We start from the raw sequence: 20,053 nt of genomic DNA, 5'->3' as shown, positions 1-20,053 counted from the left end.
CCACACTCTAATCTGAGCTACGCTGAAGCTGTGCCAATTAACCAAATTCCAACTTACAACTGGGTTAATGGAACATATGTCAGGAAATTGAAATAAGCAGTTAGCTTCATGTTTTAAGCAAATTTTGTCTTTTTGACAGAATATCATTCTTCCTGCTCAGAGGCAGACAGCCCACTAATTTTTTTTTAGCATATTAAAGCTAGATTCCTGTCAGCTTAATGCTAAACTAGGCAGAATTGGTAAAAAGAAAAAAAAAAAAAATCAGGTAATCTGGTATTTCTTAGAAAACATGGTATCAAGCAACCAGGATTTCGCTGCCTATTAAACTACTTCTTAAGGTGATTACAGAAAACCTGGCTGAACAAGGAGAAATTTTTAAGCAGCTTGAAATCTAAAGGGACCCAAGATTCTTGCTTCAGCCTAATATCCCATCACAGACAAATCAAGAGAGCATGGATCTGCACTGCCATCTCCTTAGGACATGCTTTCTTCCAAACACTGTCCAGGATGTTAGGGTGTTAACCCAGACTATATGAAGTCACTCCTCCTGAATGAAACACTCCTGAACACCTCCAGTTTGAAAAAGAAGCTTCAGTGAAAACAACTCTAAAAAAAGTGTTACTGACATATTTTCCCCACGCAGTTTTTTTTCCTTCCAAAGCCATCTGTAACTTCGTACACCGTGTCAGCTGAGTGAGCTCCTGAATGAGCACGTTACCTCAATCAGGTGTTACAAAACACCACTGGAAATACAGATATCACAGCAGGCTTCTAGAGTGGACAACTGCCTGTAGTCAGTCCAACACCCCTGGAAACTCTGCACAAGAGTCACTGTTGCTTCTAAGACCCCAAGAGTCGGAGTGTGACACGGGGCCAGCAGTAGTCATGCAGAAAAGGGAAACAAACGTGCTTCACACTGCAACCCAGCTTTAAAACTTGCTTTAGAAAGTATGGAAGACAAAGTGCTGTAGTTGTCTAAGCAACACTGGAGAGCTCAGAACTTGAAAAATTTGTGCAAACAGCCTTTCAGTTTAAGGGCTGGGAAGGAAAAAAACCTATAAAAAATAAAACCCCGCTCTCAACAGAAAGGAGTGAAGGCCGAGACGAGAGATTTAACAAGAGACAGAAATACAAAGATGTGATTTTCTAGTAGAAGGCATTGTCAGAATATTCCTTGTAATTGTAAATCCTCAGTCAAAATCCATATCAAAAATCCATATTTCACCTTGTCTCAGAATCTTTAAGCTGAGTTGGAGGACAGGGCACTCTGAACAGAAAACTGAGACAGTTCTTTCCAGAGAACTGGGGTAAGGAGGAGAAGCTGTGGCAGCTGAGGCTACTGCTGACTGTCAAAAGTCACCCAAAAAAATCCAAACTGCTTCTATCCAAGGAATGAGCCGTCTTATAGCAGTGAGTTTGGTTCTGCATGGTCTACAGAGATTATAAATATGCTACGGTAAAAGCTACACCTGTTCTTAAAAAAAAAACAACAAACAAAACAAATAAAAACCAAAACCACAAAAAGAAACTTTTGCTAAGAACCCCCATGATGAAACATCAGATTATGTTCTGACTGTTCAAAAATATCTCTAACTATTTACAGTGTCCCATTACTTCTTCCACTCAACCTGGTTGCTTCTCATTTTCCCTTGTCTTAACCAAAATCTCTCAAGCTACAGAAAAATTGGGGGATTATAGAACACCAAAGCTCAAAGGAAGCACAACAGCTCTAACCCCAGGTGATTTCGGTGTCCTAGCATAAAAATAAATAAAAAAAAATTGGGGCATTTAAGTTATGGCCAAAATCAAGTCTGATAATAACCAGTTTCAGAAGTAATAGTTTATAATAAAACAGTATTTTGAATAAACAGAGTGGGTACAGGGAGGGAAGGGGAAATGGGGTGAGTGCAAAAAAAAAGCAGATTAGAGCATGACAGTGATGACTACTGAGCATTTCCATCTAATGAAGGAAGCCAATTTGCTTTTAGCAATAACTTTACTAATTTCTAAAGTTGTCTTAAAGTCTCAGATGCAGTTGTCAAACTAAGGTTTGCTACAAGAAGGTAACCATTTAACATTTCATATAAAAGTTAAAAAAACCCCAAACAATTTCAGGCTTTTCCCTTGCTCTTTCCTTCTCTGTAACAGCCACTTCCCACTGCTGGTTAGATGCCATATCAGACACTATTATAATTCATCCAGTTTATTTAGTGAGAGCTTTTCCATTACACATTTTCACAGATTAAGCACAAAGGTGTAACTTCCATACAGTTTCTCACCTTGGATGAGTGGTATGTACCGTGCTAACAGCTTTGCCCTCTTCTTTTCATATCCTTTCTGAGTGATGTCTCCTAAAGAAAAGAAGAAACAAATTCATGTTGCCTGGAAATTACACATTTGGATCTTTGCTTCAAGCACATTCTTCTAGCAACATATTGGTGAAAGAGTTTAACAAAGCAAACTATGTAGGAGGAAAAAAAACACACACACACAAAAAAGGCACTAGTTACATACATATGGTTCAGTAAAACAGCCTACCTCCGACCAGGTAGAACCCCTTTTTCTCACTCAGAGTTTACACAGAAAAGTTTTTACTCTGTTTTAAAATGTTTCTCAAGTAGTTTTCTTAATCCATAAAGGTCGAGTTCGGTTTTTTGCTTAACAGTCTCCCTTTCCTCAAACATCCAGCTCCCCCCTACATCAGAGAACACTGCTAACAGACACAAAGTCACTTCATTCTCTCATCCCCAACCTCCATTCAAGTGCATATGCATCATTTAAAGCTATTGACAGCGTGCCAGAACAAGCACTGGGAGCTCAAAGACACTGTTCAAAACAGGTGAGAAAAAAAAAAATCCTGGAGTGCTTCAATCATTGCAGGTATTTCAAACTACAATCAGCCAGTTTTTACTCATAAACCTGTGCAAATATTTCATATAAAATTTGGACACGAGACAGAAATTACCATTCTTCTTGAGCAGAAAAATTTTTAGCAGAAGAAATATATATACATAATTATATCAAAATGAGAATGAGATCAAAACAAAACACCACAAATGTCCAAGCAAAATGACAAATTACACTTTTTAAGAAGAAAGAAAAAAAGGGGTATCAGAAGAGATGCGTAATTTTCAGTGGTGGAGGGGAAAAACCCCAATCCAACAGACAAGAAGCACCAGCAGGAAGAACAGTTTATCTTAAACCAGAAGTAAAGCTCAGCACATTCTTTAAGGATCCAAACTGTACCTTACACCAGTTGGCCACACTGTAAGCTCAAGGGCAGCAATTTTCACAGCTTCATAAATCCTTCACATCACCTTTAAACAAATGCTCTGTGCAGCTCAGCCCCTGCCAGGTACCACCCAGCGGGACAGGGAGGCCAGGGAAGCACCGATCAAAAGGCAGGGCTGAAAAGAGGCTCCTTTCAACCAGAATACTTCAACCTTTGTCATCTCGCTGCACTTGGAAACTCTTTGATTTTGCTGGAATGCTGACTTGAAGGACTCTCCTTGAATGAGGTTAAGAAGAGGACAAAGTCAGAAGCATCCCTGTCTCCTCCTGCAGCGCCGTGGCAGGTCGGGCTGTGCTGCCCAGCCAAGCTGGGCTTTGTTCCTTTCTCCAAAGCCTGGGGGTGGACTGCTCCTGACAACTGCTTCCCCCTCCTCGCCCCCAAAGCCTCGGGGGATTAACCCATCATATGGGGTTCTTTGAGAGCCCTCACTTCTTCCAAAAAGAGCTGCTTAGCCACATCTGGTGACGCCAGGGCCACAGCTGCTGTCATTCAGCCTCACTTTCTCCCGAGTTACTGCATTACGCAAAAGCAATCTGAGGTTCCACAGCCTCAGCAGAGCAGCTGGGAAGCCTGCAAAAGCCTGAGCTGTTAGATCTCTGCTTGGAATAGATCTCTGCTTGAAATATCTGAAGTATTATAAAACATATAGGTGTATGTTTATTTATATATATAATATATAAAATGTATCTATAGTATAGATAATGTATGTCTATATGATATTTATATATATATTAAAAATGTCAGAGGCTCCAAGAAAATTAGACAGAGATGAAAGTGTTGGCATTTCTTGAAATGACCTATAAAGAGCATATTCTTCATTAGAGCACACAAAAATCTATTATGCAGTTTCCCTGAATCTACCCAGGCGTGGTTCTATTCCACAATGTTAGCACTATAGCTAACAGAAGTTTAATGCCAAATTCACTAAATAGAGCTGAGGGTGGCTCTGTGAGAGCCTGGCATTCACTACAGATAAGGAAATGGCTCCTCGGCCCCAATTTGCAGAGGTCAAGAGCAGAGACATTTCTAAATGAGCTGACTGTGCATTAAACATGGATGAACATAAGCTGTATTAACTCTGCAAGATGAAACCTTTAAGAACTGGCCACTGGTGAGCACAGTCACAATCTCAGGTCTATCAACTCTTGACAAATAACTGCAGAAACCTTTGCCAGTTCCTTCAGTATGAAGTCAAGGGCACAAACATTGGCTTCTGCCTGCAGAGGCGGCTCCTGGATGGTTTGGAAAGGAAGGCAAATTGCCAGTCTAGAACATAACTCACATGTCACCTGTGGAAATACTTAATGTACAACCCCCATCTTTCTGGAATAGGCTGTCACTGTCTTTGAAAAGTTGGTGGAGTTGGAAGAATCAATTCAGCAAGAATCACTGCTAATTCTACCTCTTAAACAACCTTGGTAAATTTTTTTGTAATACCGAGAAATTAGTTCATCTGACCTGTAATAAAGGACAACAAAACCATTTAAACAATCACCTCTGTCACAAAAATCTCAAGGATGCTGTTCCCTCAACTATAGCCCTGAGAACTGCAGTAAGCAGAGACTGAAAACAAATCCACACTCCTATAAACACGTTTATCTTTTCAGCAAGATGCATTTATAGTTGAGCAGCCTTCAGAAAGCCCTTGCTAATTGTTATCAATGTGTAAAGACCGAAAATGGAGAAAGTATGGCAGTAGAATAAAGTTGTTCATTAAGGGGCTGCTGCTGTGCATCAGCCACATGTAATTCCTGCAATGAATACTAAGTCATTATTTTAAGTCAGATCTCTATTTTCAGTCACATATGACACATCTCAAGCCATGTCAGACGCCTCTTGTTACCCAGCTTTGAACTTAAAGGTGTGTCAATTGTTACACCACCATGGCAGCCAATACAGGTCCCTGATACACAATCACAGAAACACAAGAGTTGGAAAAGATCTCTAAGACAGAAAGAATAAGGTGTGGTGCCTAAATACAGCAGGATGATTGTATTCATGCCTAAACTTGTAGTCACAAATGGAAGCCCCAGTGCAGCCAAGTCCACTACAACAAGAGCCCTGCAGAACAAATGTCCTGTTAATCCTTCTCTCTGGGATTGAGGAATTTGTGGGTGAGAGGACTAACCCCAGAGGTATAAGATTATGTATGATCTCACGTGCATGAGTACTTGCCACAGAGGTGAGAAGTGCCACAATATCCAGTAAAGGAGTGAAAGCAAGAGAGACAGTCCTCACTGGGATTAGAGGGCAGAGCTGACAAAGCTGACTGAGGTATTATTGGCTTAAAAAAAACACCACCACCACAACTGTATCACCCATGGAAAGTTTTGTGGACTTGCCACAGAATTATCCTAGACTCACAGAATGGATTGGAAGGGAGCTTAAAGCTCATCTCGTTCCACCCCCTGCCATGGGCAGGGACACCTTCCACTAGCCCAGGGTGCCGCAAGCCCCATCCAACCTGCCCTGGGACACTTCCAGGGATGGGAAAGCCACAGCTTCTCTGGTCAGAGAAGTTCTCTTGTTCTCTTTCCCAGAAGACCATCGTGCAGCCTACAATGACTGTTTAAATGTGCTTAAAGCCTTGACCTAGCAAACATTTGGAAAGACTGGAAGTGATTTGGGACATATTTTCTCCATATGCACACCTGTGAGCTTCAAGCCAGGGCACATCCAGGTGTCCCATCAAAAGATTCTGACAGCGACAGTTCACCATCCTTTTTACTAACCCTCAGGCTTTAATCACCACCTAAATCTAGGAACCAGAACAACTCTCTCAAACCTACCAGTAGTGCCCATTCCAAGATGTGGTTACCTGCTACATGTTCTTCTCCCTGACACCACACTCACTTGTATCAATCAGGCAAAAGCCAAACTGAACAACAGATAACAAAGGAACTAGAAGACAAAAATCCTTACTTGCAATTAAAGAAAGGGTTTTGCACCTTCAAACTATACCAAAGGCAACAATGGCTGCCATCCCTGAGATAAAGGCTCTGGTAGGTCTGTGTCTACTACATCTACTACATCGACTGACACCTTAATTTAGCTGGCATAGGATGAGCTAAGTGTGAAAACATCTTGATTGTAATCTTTCATATCACAGGAATCTGTTTAAAATGGAAATAAGTGACATCTGATCATTCCGTATGGTGACGTGCTTGACTAACCTATCAGAAATTCCACTTCAAAGGTCCTATTTGAAACCTGCTGAGAACATCACAATGCCTTTGAAGCAGGGTTGGAAGTTTAGCACAACTTCACTGAAAATGTATGTTACTGGTAATTCTTAATTTGCAGCAGGACTTTCATCCCTTTGAGAGAATTTAAGTTATCAAAGTACAAAAACTTGTCTGCATGTAAAAGCAACAGTATGGAAACACACAACTACTTAATTGTAGAGTTTCATTAAAGCTGTGCATACACAATGGAACCACTGAAACATCAAGGTCTAGAAACAAGGCAAATATTGACTAGCTAATTGTATCTTAATAACAGAAAGGGAAAGAATTTTACCAATATGTTAACAGTAGAAAACTCCATCTTCCACTTTGTGCCCAGTTACACAGTGGAACCCTCTATTTTTCAACACCATTAACTGCCTAATAAATTATACAATGCATTATCAAAACTAATAGATTTAGTCTGATAAGCCATTAGGAGTTTTGCAATTGGCACGGCACTGCTAAATGTTAGTTAGAAAATTCTATTCTAACACATATCACCTTTTCACCTCTAAGTTTCAAAGCAGTTGCAGGACAAAGGCACCACTTCCATTTACAAATTAAAAAAGCCAAGGTGAGTGAAGCATGCAGTCCTGAGAGGACGTGCAAAGGCAGTGCATTCCAGGTTGTTCTGTACAATCCACAGTTGTGAACTGTGCATTTACAGTGGGAGAAGAGAGAGCTGGTCCCTTTTAACTCTGGAGCTGCCTGGCCTTTAACATTTACTTGCTTCATCTGCCAGGAGTCAGCATCTGACAGGGTAAAAGAAGGTTAAATAATTGGATCAGAAAAGAAGCCTTAACAGAAGAGTTTCCAGGTTCAGTTAAGCCCAATTAATGAATTGTTCTTACACTGCTGCAGTAAATCCTTAAGCCCCATCCACAGGGAGACAGGAAGAGCTCCAACTCTACCACTTCCCTTCTCTGCCATCAGGGCTCCCTGCAGAGCACAGACCAGACCCACAGATGCCAGCTCCATGTACACCTGTAGGTGAACAGCATCTATCAAACCAGGTACAGCCCTCATTTCTCATCATTATGGAGATCATTAATGTCCCCACCCCCCTTAAGAAGCTGAGGAAAGCTGCATGCACAGGGAGGGAGCGATGGGAATCATCTGGTCCACAGGGAACGTACTGTCTGCTTCCACAAAAGCCAACAAAAGAAGTTGGAAAAAACCAGACTAGGAGTGGTCAGGCATATCAATGAACAGGATCTTTTAAAATTCAAGCCAAAAATTATTCTCTGACACAGTTATTTTGATAAGACACCAAAATGAAAAGCTTTAGAAAGGATGCTGTATGCATGCAATGTGTCCCCCTTCAAACACCATTATGAAAATGCTATTTCCAAATAACCAAAATCTCAGTGTACTGTAGAGATGAAAATATTCAGAGTTTTTGTTTATTACTTCCTAGATCCATCAAAGATACAATATCAAAGTAGAATAACTGTCTGGCATGTACTAACCAACCATTATAATGAATGAGGCCAGAAATAATTGTCTGAACCAGGTAATTCTGCGGTTACCCAAAAGACTTCATGAAAACTGCCTCCAAATATGCAAATCTAGAAACAACCAGATACAGAAATGGGGGAACCATAAAGAAAAAACCTTTCTAAAGTACATTTTAGCAGCAAATGCAATACACATTTCTCTCCAGTAATGCTGTGAAGAGAAGAAACTTAATGGGTAGGGAGAATGTTCTATACATAACTCAGTTAAAATAACCAATCGCAAAACAAAATTTGTATTTAACTTGGTAAAAAATGCCTCGCATCATGAAGTCATCCCTTGCCTTGAGGAACATGTGTGTAAAAACAAAAGAGATACACACACCACGGAATGTTGTTTGAAGCTGTTAAGTTTTGGTAACTCCCTCTTTCATCCAAAGAACCTTTTTTTTCTTTCACATCCTTCACACGCTCATTATGTAAGGCACAGTGATAAATTAACACAATGAATACACTTCAGACTATTAAACTGGTATGAAGCTTTATTTTTATGCTGACTTTTTTTTTCTCTCTCCACTTATATCCACCAAGTTACCCCATCAGCTGCAAACATTTTACAGGCAACTGAGCATTTCATATTTACTAATTACAAAAAGCTCATATTCAAACTGTGGTAGCAACCACAAAGATGCCATTTAGGCACGATGCACCACACTAAAGACTGAAGCCACCTAATTCAGAAATCCATGACCATGGGAAAATCCAACTCATTTATCAGGCCATGAAAATCATTTAAAAACCCACCAGCAAACCCCAAAGCACTCAAATCGCAGCACAACACTCAAAATTCACAGAGTACATTCAAAACATAGAAAGAGAAGGCAGGTAACCTGCAATGTCTAGTCCATACACAAGTTATTTCAATTTGTAAACTACGAAACTTTTTCAATGGATTTCTAGGTCTGGGTTTCAGGTTTGATTAGTTTCCTAACACATTGTCAGCACACCCTCAAATGTACTGTAAAATCATGCTTTTAGAGGAAAGATTTAAAGTTAATCTTGAAATAACTGGGGGGAGAGGGAGAGAATGGGGGGAAGGGGCGTGGCTACTGGGCAAAATTTTATGTTGAATGAAGACACTTTGACTTTTTAAAATAAAATGTTAGCATATTTTAAAAAAAAAATCTTTATCAATATTCATGTTAAAGCTACAAAATAGCATAACACAATATAATTTTACTAAAGAATCAGACCTCACTGATATATTGGATATATAAGTCATCTGACGTTATCACAAACAGATTAAGTGATTCAGAGATCCTGGCTGAACTACAAAATGATAAACTGGAAAAAAAGAAACCAGCTGAATTATTCACAGAAGCAGGAAGCAAAGCAAGCCAGCTGGTGCACACAAACATCCTCTCGTGGCAGGGGAAAAAAAAAACATCAATCCTTATTAGGACCAGAACAGTTCAGTGCCTGCACACTTGGGAAGCCCCAGCATGGGTGCTGGTGGAGGCTAAACTTATTTACAATTTATTTCTAGTTGCAACACTGCTTATTAAGTGTATTTGCTCAGGAACCGGAGCTCTCCCCGAACAGCAAGAACAAAATGTTGGCAACAAAACGTAGAGCAGGGAGGTTGGACCAGATGACCCACTGTGGTCCCTTCCAACCTAACCCATTCTGTGATTCTGTGATTTCTGCCAACTGCACCTTTTCCTCATTTATCTGGTTAGAAAGAGCCAAAGGAAAGCCAGGTTTGGTGTCTGCGGTCTCAGATGCTCAAGCCCCCAGTCAGCACCTGTTTTGAGGTTGCATGTAACACACAGCTCCCCCACTGCTGCCAAGGCAGGGGCTAATTAGCAGTATTTTCTATAAGTAAGGTTTGTTAAAACCTTATTTGTGAAATGCATCTTTATTACATCAAGTCTTGAACACAAAAATCATTTTTAAACTGGTTGCTTAAGAACAAAACACGTGAGGAAGAAAAAGTGAACCAACTCCAGCACAAAACAAAACAAATGTGTTTCCAGATCATCCCATGCAGTGATATCCATAATCAAAGGCCTGAGAAATACTATTTTGCAGTAAAATACCTAACAACGATCCGGAAGAGCACAGTTAAGATAAAAACTTGCACTAGGCCCCTCCAAAACCCCAGTGAGAGTGACTCACAAGAAAACAAAGTTTCAATTAAACAAAAAGTTTCAACAAAACTTAGTTTCAAGGAAAAACCACCAAAGTTCCTCCACTTGACACCAAACAGTTCTGTTTCCCTCAAGCTTTTCCATTACAACCAGCTTTTTCCACCACAGCTCCTTAACACTGAGCACTATTAAGTAATTACTAATCACTTAATCGCTTGGAATCTCTTTATTAAAATAAAAAGATTACAAGCAATTCCCTTAAAACAGTATTCATCTATGAACGTCGGAAAGATCACATATTTGATGCCTTGACAGGGAAGCCCAGTACAAAAAAAAAAAACCACACCAATGCAATGCTACCCAGTACCACCACACCACCCTGAGTGCCCAAAATGCAAGCCCAGACAAACAATTACAGTTACAAAGACAAACATGGGCGTACAAAAATATCAGACTCAAGCTTGTCCATTCAGCCCAACATAGTCCCTTGTGTGCAAGTGCTGGGAAAATCTACATGACTACATTTATTTTTCAACAAGACCTCTGACTCATCCAGTGCACTGAAGACACATTGTTCAACGAACAGAACATTGAATAGGTTTGCATTTTGTTTTTTTAATTCTATTGCTAAGACAGAAAAGGCTTCGGAACACAGGAGCACATGAGCAGAAGGCCATGGATGGTGGTGCGGATTGAGGGTACGTGGGAAGGAGCAGTCATCACCTGTTTAAACCTCTTCATCCCAAAACAGATAATCTATATTTGTTTATACTCAAAATGGTCTCATTCACACGTGTCATGGAATGCAAAGTCACCTCATCCTAAATTCAGATTTAGTCTGAGTGTGGATTTATTTCAAAATTAGCCCCAGGATCCCCAGCAGCAACTCTCGCTGGTGTTGAAACCTGGTGAAGCAGCAACAACCTGTTGGATGCAGTACAGAAAGCAGGACCACCCAAGAACTTTAAAAAACAAAACAAACCCCAAAAAACCAAAAAGAGATGCCACTGCTTGCACAGAAGTCAGTATCTTCAAAGACAATGCCTGGATCTGCTCTCACCTTGTATAAACTGCATTAAAATAGTTTCCAGATATGTGCAGAATCAAGCAAGCTACTGGTAAGTTGGTTTTTACTCAATCTCTTGCATTTAAAGTTTGGCAACTGGAATACAAAAGTCTCCACACAGGAAACTCACTGGCAGCAAGACTGGCCTAGTTCAAAGCAATAGGTTTGGACACTTGTCTCCAAATGCCTTGGCACCGTCACCCCTCCAAGTGCTGCACAAGCACTTTCTCAGCCCATTGAAAGGCTAAGTTAAACACCAGTACATTAAACTGCAGTGGTTTGTTATTTATTCTTTAAAAAAATTAAATTAATTAACCGTTAAAATGGCCAGAGTCACTTTAGTAAATCTGTGAGTTTTAAAGGATTATGCTAAAGGGCTACCTGCTTTTTCCTTCAAATGGGCTTCCAGGCAACACAAGAGCTCCTGGATGGGGATCACAGGAGGTGAGGGATGAAGGCAGCACAAGGGAAAGGGCAACATGACACAGATAACATCCCCACCATTTCATGTTGCAATACTTGCCCCATCTAAGCTCACTCAGCCAGCTATTTGAACTCCATTTCCAGAACAGAAGTTCACTTCTTTACCAAAAAAACTAAAATCTGCTTTTCAGAAGTGCTTATCAAAAGGAATTGGGATTTTTTAACATTTTATTATTATTTCTTAAATGACTAATAAAACCTGTATACTGCATTTTTGCGAAAACAACACAAAGCTATGCAATAAATTATTTTTTATTGTCGCCAGAAAAGATGGAAGTTATAAATCTGTAGCTATTTTCCCCCCAATATAACAACTGCTACACAACACAGAGTTATGATTCAACGCCACCTCTTAGAGTGGTGACTGTTTGAATTACCACTAACACTGTGAAGATTTCTGCAATAAATGGAATATACTAGCATTTTTAAATTGACACCTCAAATCGTGTTTGAACTGTTTGAATAATTGGCTTAAACATTCATGAGACAAAGCCACTCCTGTTCACAACAGACACACGCTTCAGGGATCTACATTGCTTTGGACTGGCATAAAAAAGTCCTTACATTGCTAATAAAGAAAATACAGACACTCCTAGAGTTAAGGATTTCAAATAGCTATAATTAGCCCCTTCATTTTAACTGATGATCAGAAGACAAATTAATGGCCTATAAACAGCTGTGGAATTTTAAATCAATTAAATTCCTGTTAATCTAATATGTAGAAGCAACTGACATGACCTGTACAAATGCTGCCTCACTGCCCTTGCCCATTTATTGAATTAGATTAGGTTTCTCCGGTTCCCCAGTTTTCTCTCTCCAATCTTCGAAAAGACCAGGAAAAAAATTCCACCAGAGACACTATCCACTGCTCTACCATGGCTTTTGTTAATTCATGAGCATTTTGCTTTTTATTCCTGGAAAAATTAAGACTCTCCAGCAGTCTGGTAAGAGAGCTGTAAAACCTGTGTCTTGAGTTCCCATCAACTTATATATATATATATATTTTTTTTTTTTTTTTGAACAAGGTTTTGCTTTTGGAAATGCAACCCCTTTCCTAAGAGAATTGTCCTGGCATACCATTAACAGCTCGATTTTTCAGCCAAAATTCCACAATTTTGAACTTTCCAGTACTCCCAAACTGCAGAGCTTTTCTGATTTTTACATGTGTTTTCTTAGGATGCGCATTGGCATGCAAGAAAACCACTGAATGCCAACAATCCTATATTCTCTACAGTTTCATAGCTTGTGCTTCAGAAATGAGATGTTCCCTCAGAAGTTCTCTCAGGAACAAAGGCATTTTAGTTTTCTGTAATTATCTTGTCAACTTTTCCAGTGTACATGACTTAACCCATAAACCACTGGGTTTAAAATACTCAAAACCTGGCACAAGTGGATAATAATTTCAAGTCCTTATATATTTCTATTAGATACTCAAGTGCTTTTTCAACAGCTGTACTGATTAACTCATAAATTTAGGAAACAACTTTAGTTCCCAAATTCTGAAAGATGCTTAAAGAGTTTAAAATTCTAAACCTTTTCCAGTTGCTACGGTTCCCTCTCCCCAAAATTCTAGAAAGCTTCCAGAAGAATAAAGACTGAAATCAAGAAATTCTGCTTACTCATGTCAGCCTGATGCAACCTCCCTAAAAAACTCTACAAGTCACTGCAGTTAGGAAAGAAAAATAGAAAAAGTAATTTAAAAGTCAATACTCTGCATGCAGATTTTCCTTAAGATCCTGCTGCTACTTGTTCTGTTGTGAGCACAAAAAAAATTCACTACAATAGCCACAAGTAAAGTCCCTTCCTGCAGAAGCTGGGAATCAGGGATGTTATTAACGTGGTGTCAACATTCATTAAAATGTACAGAAACACCAAAAGGAGGTTAAAGATATCAAGGCGACATTCTTCTGTCAAATGACATTTTTTTATGTTTATTTCTATTTTTAGGCCTCACTTTCAGCAGCCCTCAGTCAAGGACCTGCTGCTCAGAATCCCTGCGAATAAATTCACTTGTATTCAAGACTCTCCAAGTGTCCTGTGAAAGCCTTGATATATCAGAAACTTCTTGAAACACCTAAGAAACCTAAGATGAGCCAACATTTGTTAATTAGCACCTAAGAAAGGTTAGGAACTAATCAAGGCTTGCTTCAGCACTGGTTCTCCAAGTAAATGAGCTTTAAAGGTCTCTTCCAACCCAAACTTTGTGAATCTATGCTATGATACAAGAAATAAGTGGAATAATGATGCCTCCTGGTTTTATAGGAAAAAACCCATTTCAATTTCTTCCAAAAATTTCTCTAGTAAACATACCAATATTTATTTTTTTCAATGCTCATGCCAGTTAAGCGTAGACTGCACAAGCTAGCAATTCCATAAGAATTTGAAAATACTTGGATATGCCTGAAACCAAATAAATCACTTATCTAGAGAAAGAAGTCCTAAACCTGAAGATGAATCTCAAAGGAGTAACACCAATACCTATAAGGTTGGTAAATGGATTTCTTTTAAACATAAGTTTCCTTAGTCTTAAAATACAACCCACTGGCATTTACCATGAAACACCAATTTAATTGTTTAATTCCATTAAATACATAAATGGTAAAAGCAACCCTGATGCAAGAGCTTGCCCAATGGAAGATGCAGTGAGGTGCAGGAGGGCACAGAAAACAAGTAATGATCACAAAAACAAGCTGTCAGATATTAGCTCTGCACACATTCTGTATGTTTAAAATTATTTTTATTTTTTCCCCTCTGGATACAAGCCAGAGAACACAGGGGAGAAGGATCAGCAATACAGCAGTTGTGTAAGTCACTGAGTTTGTCAAATCTAATTTATACAGCTTCCATTTCAAATGAAAGTACAAGACCCCATTTATTTCTTACTATCTACCATTTACTGGCTTCACTAATCATTCTGCTACTCCTCCTCCATAGGCTCAAACCAGCCTGTAAGCACCTTCATCATCACAACTCCCTGCTGCAAAGACTCTGCAACGAAGACTTATCTCACAGTTTAAGGCCCATACAACTTGCTGGGCAAAGTAATACAGATCAGGATTTACACACAGCCATTTTATCACTAAAATATGATTTATAATCTTAACAGTAGCATAAAATTAGAATACCAAGCCATAGCTACAACCAAATACAGAATATGAGTGTAAAGGAGGGGGTTTGTAGTTTAGTGTGTGCTGTGCCACAAGCTACTGTTAGTAACAATGAGGTAGAAAAAAAAACTCACTGAAAAAGAAAAGGGCAATAACTACATTGATACCTTTTGTAGATCTTCATCCCATGGTCTCTGGAGCAGCCCCTGCCTCCTGTAAAAACCTCTGTTACAGGTATTCCCAGCACCCAAAGTTCTTCCTTCAATGAGCAGAACCTAAACATTCTCAAGGGCACCTGAAAACAGCTTTTGTTAGAAAGGGAAGACCCTCATTTTTTAATGGTCAGTCTCAGGCACCGATAAATTATAAACTGATGTCCTGTGGAAATAAAACCAAACCAAATCAGAACAGTGCCAACATCTGCTAAAACCCAAATCTGAAGAAAACTATGACTTTGCACTCATTTAAGCAATAGTTGCTGATACATCTAATCCTGGCCTCACCATTGTGAAAAGTCTAGAATCATAGATCTAATTTGCTCCAACCACTAAGTTAATCAAAAGAGATTAAAAAATCCTCATTTCCTTAACACATTCCTTCATCTGTCACACGATCACAAAGGTTGATTACTATATCAATGCTTTTAAACAACTTGTTTATTGAATTATTCATGAAAAGCAACCCAAAACCTCACCAACAAGGCAGCTGTAGCTGGAAAGTGAGAGCAGGGAAAACAACGTGCACCACCTCGACTCCAGTGCTACTGCTCAAACTGACAGGTCCAGCTACAGTTCTGGATCTGAACACCACACAATACACCGTTCCTCAGTGTGCCAAACTGCTCAAGGCAGACAAACACACGACCAGCAAAAATACAACACAAAAGCCCACAGCAGCCAAACTAATCCAAACTCATCCTTACCTCACTGGTGTTTCTGGGGGCACTGTTAAGCGCAGCCCAAAAGTCAGTTGAGACTACGTGGAGTCAAACCGTGAGGAACTCCAGAGTGATGCTCTCGACACACTTGCACCAGAGAAAGGGGAGAGGGGAAAAAAAAAAAAAAAAAGAAAGAAGACCTCTAGTTCCTGCTAGGAGTGATTCTGGGTGAATCAGCTCGAGTGCTAAGAAGTTTCAAGGTCATAAATTTTACTATGCAAGTGTCTAACCCAAGAGCAGTAGAAACAAGGCAAAGAGCAAGAATGAGCATCCCAAGTACAACCACTGTAATTCCTATGACATGTACTACAACATCAACCAGCTGGTTTACAAAGTTTAACTTTTTTAGTGGTTGTTACTTAGCAAATGAAAACTTGGGTTAAAAAATAAAAAAATCAGAAAAAATGCTCAAACCTAAATACTTGCTTTCTTCAAATACCTTTTCTGATAGAAAAACAAAGGGAAAAATCTTTACTGAGCTCCCATCTCTGAAAACAGTGAATATTCTTTGCAAAATGAAGTAACTCTCACCAAATCATACAAAAACAACTCAAATGAGAAAGGTCAGTAGTTTTGTCAGGCAGCATGTAACTGCAAACAAACATTTTCCCTTTTCCTAACCCTGCCTCCCCCTGTGCTCTCGCAACATGACCTGACAGGCTTTCTTTGCAACAACACATTCCAGCATTTTCTTCACATTTCCTACTCCTTACAACATAAAGTGGAAATGTCAGTGTGGGACTTTGACAGAATTCTGGCTTAATGACAGGAAGATGGTATGGACGGAGCTGAAGCTCCTCCAGTTATATCCAAACCACCTCCCATAACAGGTTTTCATTTCTCCCTAAGCAAATAACTTTTCAAACCCTATCTGATAAAACACTGAGTTGGCTGGTATTTTCCTTATATTTGATGAATCCCAGAGCTGTGGGGCAGTAACATATTGCTTATGACTCGTGAGAGCTTTCGTATTTTAAGTTTCAGAAGGACAAAACACAGCTACAACCAGCAAGGCCAGCATTTCATTCCAGGCTGGATCCAGGACAGATTGAAGAAACAGCCACACAGATACAGGCAGATGCTGAGAAAAATTTATTTCAGGTACAGATTCATGTTGCAGCTAAGCTGAATTATTGGCACCCTCCTTCATCCTTCTGCCCTCAACCCAATCCAGCTCTGAGGCCATCTGGCTATAACTAGGTAAAAGGAAAAATAATTTAAAAAATCAAATATTTGAGCCACGGTGAATGATAATAAAAAAGCCAGAATAAAAGATGATTATCTTCATAATATCACAACACGAACTATAAGTTTATTTTCAGTGTCCATAAATAACAAATTCTAGAAGAGGCAGATTTCTGTAAGACACTAGCAGCATCCAGCAGGAACACTGAACAAGAAGTCCCTGCTAGTGAAGGGATGAGGCCCAATCAGATTCATGAGTTGTTGGAAGTCCCTCCAAGTTCTTAAAGGGATGTACACAGAGATAATAAAATAGGAATGTCTTGACCTTCAAAAGGTAACAACAGACACAGACGACTCTTAAGAGTTGTTTCTTTCTTCAGTGAATTGTAAATTGCAGACACTGGCTACAAGGCACAAGCTTCAACACAGGAAAACAACAACAACAAAAATCCACAGATTTGTGAGAAAGTGGTACAAGGTATACGATGAAGTCTTGGAGGCTTTAATGATTCAGCCACACATTTCAGTTGGTCCCCTGAATTCTGCATTGCAGAACTGCTTTCTTCAATCTCAGCACAGGAAAACCATACACTCAATTTTGCTGCACATCATGCTGGGGTAATGGTTGGACTCCATGATCTCAGAGGTCTTTTCCAGCCTAAATGATTCTGTGACCTTCAAACCTGGGTTTGCAATCATCACTTCAAGAAAACTCAGGCAAATACATCAAGTTTATGTTTCCTCAAGAGCTACAAACCTTGTGCCAAGAAACTGTCAAATACTTTGATACTTATTCCAAGGTAAATACACAGGTTCTTAATAACCAAATAACTGTCATGTAATCAGAGAGACTGAAATGTTTTGCCTCTCTCTTTGCATACTTAAAAAAAGTCTTTCTTCCAGTAACAGAACGGGGTGATCCATCTGTAACTCAGCTTTATGAAATGTCACCAAGCAAGCACCTTGGGCATCTTGCCTCTGTGTCACACCATTCTTCAGCCCAAGAGATGCCACAGCCCTTCCTCAATGAAATCACACTTCAGAAGAATAGTTTATTCCTTTAAAAAACCCTAAACTAACCCAAAGAAAAAAATGCCCCAACAGCATTTTAACTAGCAAATGGGAAAAAAAAAAGTCACTTCATGTTCTCAAGACTGACAGAACTTGATTTAAGTATGGGGGAAGGATGGGGAGGTAGAACACAGGACAGTGATCAATGTTAATTTTATAAAGGTCTATTTACTTCATAAATATGTGCATTTATGATTTCAGGGAAAACATATTTTTGCATGAGAACACGTGGAAAAAATATATTTAATTTAATTTTCTTAAAGTACAGGTCGCCATCATACTACTGTTCTGCACAGGTTTTAACCTTCCTTGACAAAGCAACACATAAAAGAATAACAAGATTTACACCTAACTGGTCGAGTCTGAAATTCTGCTTTGATTGGAAAGGAAGTTGATGACCTAGCACTCCCAGTTCTCCTGGTTGGGCATTTGCTGTTTCCTCTCAGTGATAAAAAGGTAGCAGCACAGATTTAGTCCTTTCATTTTTTAAGCCTTTAAGTGCATCAGCATCACTCCTAAGCTGAAAGCCACAGACAACAGAATAAGAGTGGATGTCCTTCTGCAGATCCTCACTACTCCCAAAAGTGTTTCTAATGAAATAGCTAAAGGCAAAAAGTGTAAAGATGCTCTCAGCTAAGATTAGACAGCTTGCTCATCATCCTCCCATGTTCCAGAAGGTGGGAAAGAAAAAAGGGGAGGGGGGGGCAGCAGAATAACAGTGATGGAACAGATGATGGGGGAATGGGAACGAGAGTGTAAGTGAAGGTTTTTTACAGGTGAAAACCATGAACAATCGTATTATTCCACCAGTACAAGTGTTTTCCAGTATGGGTGCTAATATTTTAGGTCACCTCAACAAGAGCCCCTAAACTGCTCCTCACTACCTTCCAAAATACAGGGGAGAACAAAAAAAAAACCTGCTCTGATCATTCAGCACATCAGACATGGCAAGAAAAAGAAAATGGTCAATTTGCTTTACTCTCTCAATGCAGAAGGGTTCAGAGGACTTTGAACTCTTCATGCCACCTCTGGTAAGTGCCACCTCTCTTAAATCTCTAATTTATGAATTAATTCTACTGAGGACATAGCGAGGTTTGGATAAAACCTCTGCCGTAGCACATTTCCGACCGGTGGCTGAGCAGTGACAGTGTGCTCCCCTTTCTGAGGAACACGCTTTCCATTTGAAAAAAAAGGACCCCTTGCATATGGTAACCACAAATGGCTTGCAAGGGTAACTACCCCATGCCACAAGACTGCCCTGAAATAAATAAATAAAGCAGTAATTAAATAAATCAAGACCCTGCTTCCCTGTGGACACAGCGTGACTGTTCCAGTCACAGACCAGGCCTAAGGACACAAGGCAGCCTGAAGGACATCAGCCAGGTGCCAGGACCTGTGAGAACAAGCTTTGTAGGCTCACTCAGTCCCCATGGGCATTTGGCAAGCCCCAGGCACTATCACACAATTAACAGTTGCTGTTGGAGAGCCCAGAAATAAAGCAAGAAGGATGCTGCAGGTTAAGTTTCACAGACTGCCATCTGTCTCCCCAGTCCCAACAGTTCTTCCCACTGACAGTCTCAGATCATATTTATTTCCAAGTATTAAAATGACAGCAGAAGACTTCCGTAACAGAAAACCACCACTTTAAGACCAGAAAAACCCCTCCCAAATACCATGCTTTATCACAAGAATAATAATATGTGAAAGTGTTTGTGTTTGTTTCTTCCTCACCAATCTCACATACAGAAATTTAGTACCATGTCAATACTGCCAGCGTAACAAAAGCACTTAAACTTTTCAGCTCTCACCACTACCTTTAGGTTTTATAAGAAGGGTGTTTTGACCAAAAACAAGTACTATTTTATCAATTTATTTTAAAAAAAACCAACTAGACTTATTACAAAAGTATTTGCTGAAGCATTGCTGGAATATTTCCAGTAGCCAAAAATGTCAGACATTAAACACCTTTAATTTTTTTTCAGGAAATACTTCATAGCTGATACCTTCTTCCACTCAGGAATTACCTGCAGTACTCAAAACATGCCAAAAAACCCCAAGTCCCTCAAAAGGAAAAAAAAAAA

General features: G+C 39.6%; 1 protein-coding gene across 6 annotated transcripts in view; it reads right to left on the bottom strand.

Moving 5' to 3' along the window:
* Positions 1–20,053, bottom strand: part of DIP2A (disco interacting protein 2 homolog A) — an 82,596-nt gene that overhangs the window by 57,599 nt on the left and 4,944 nt on the right. For all 6 annotated transcript variants that reach the window (XR_010431786.1, XR_010431787.1, XM_064660134.1 and 3 more), the window contains exon 2: positions 2,280–2,351. Coding sequence is in view for 4 of the 6 variants with exons in the window: in XM_064660134.1 (XP_064516204.1) it covers positions 2,280–2,351 (72 nt within the window). In the remaining 2 variants the exon portion in view is untranslated. The remainder of the gene's footprint in view (positions 1–2,279; positions 2,352–20,053) is intronic.

Source organism: Pseudopipra pipra, chromosome 7 (genome assembly GCF_036250125.1).
Source record: "Pseudopipra pipra isolate bDixPip1 chromosome 7, bDixPip1.hap1, whole genome shotgun sequence".
NCBI lineage: Eukaryota > Metazoa > Chordata > Aves > Passeriformes > Pipridae > Pseudopipra > Pseudopipra pipra.
This window is presented reverse-complemented; position numbering and strand designations above follow the sequence as displayed.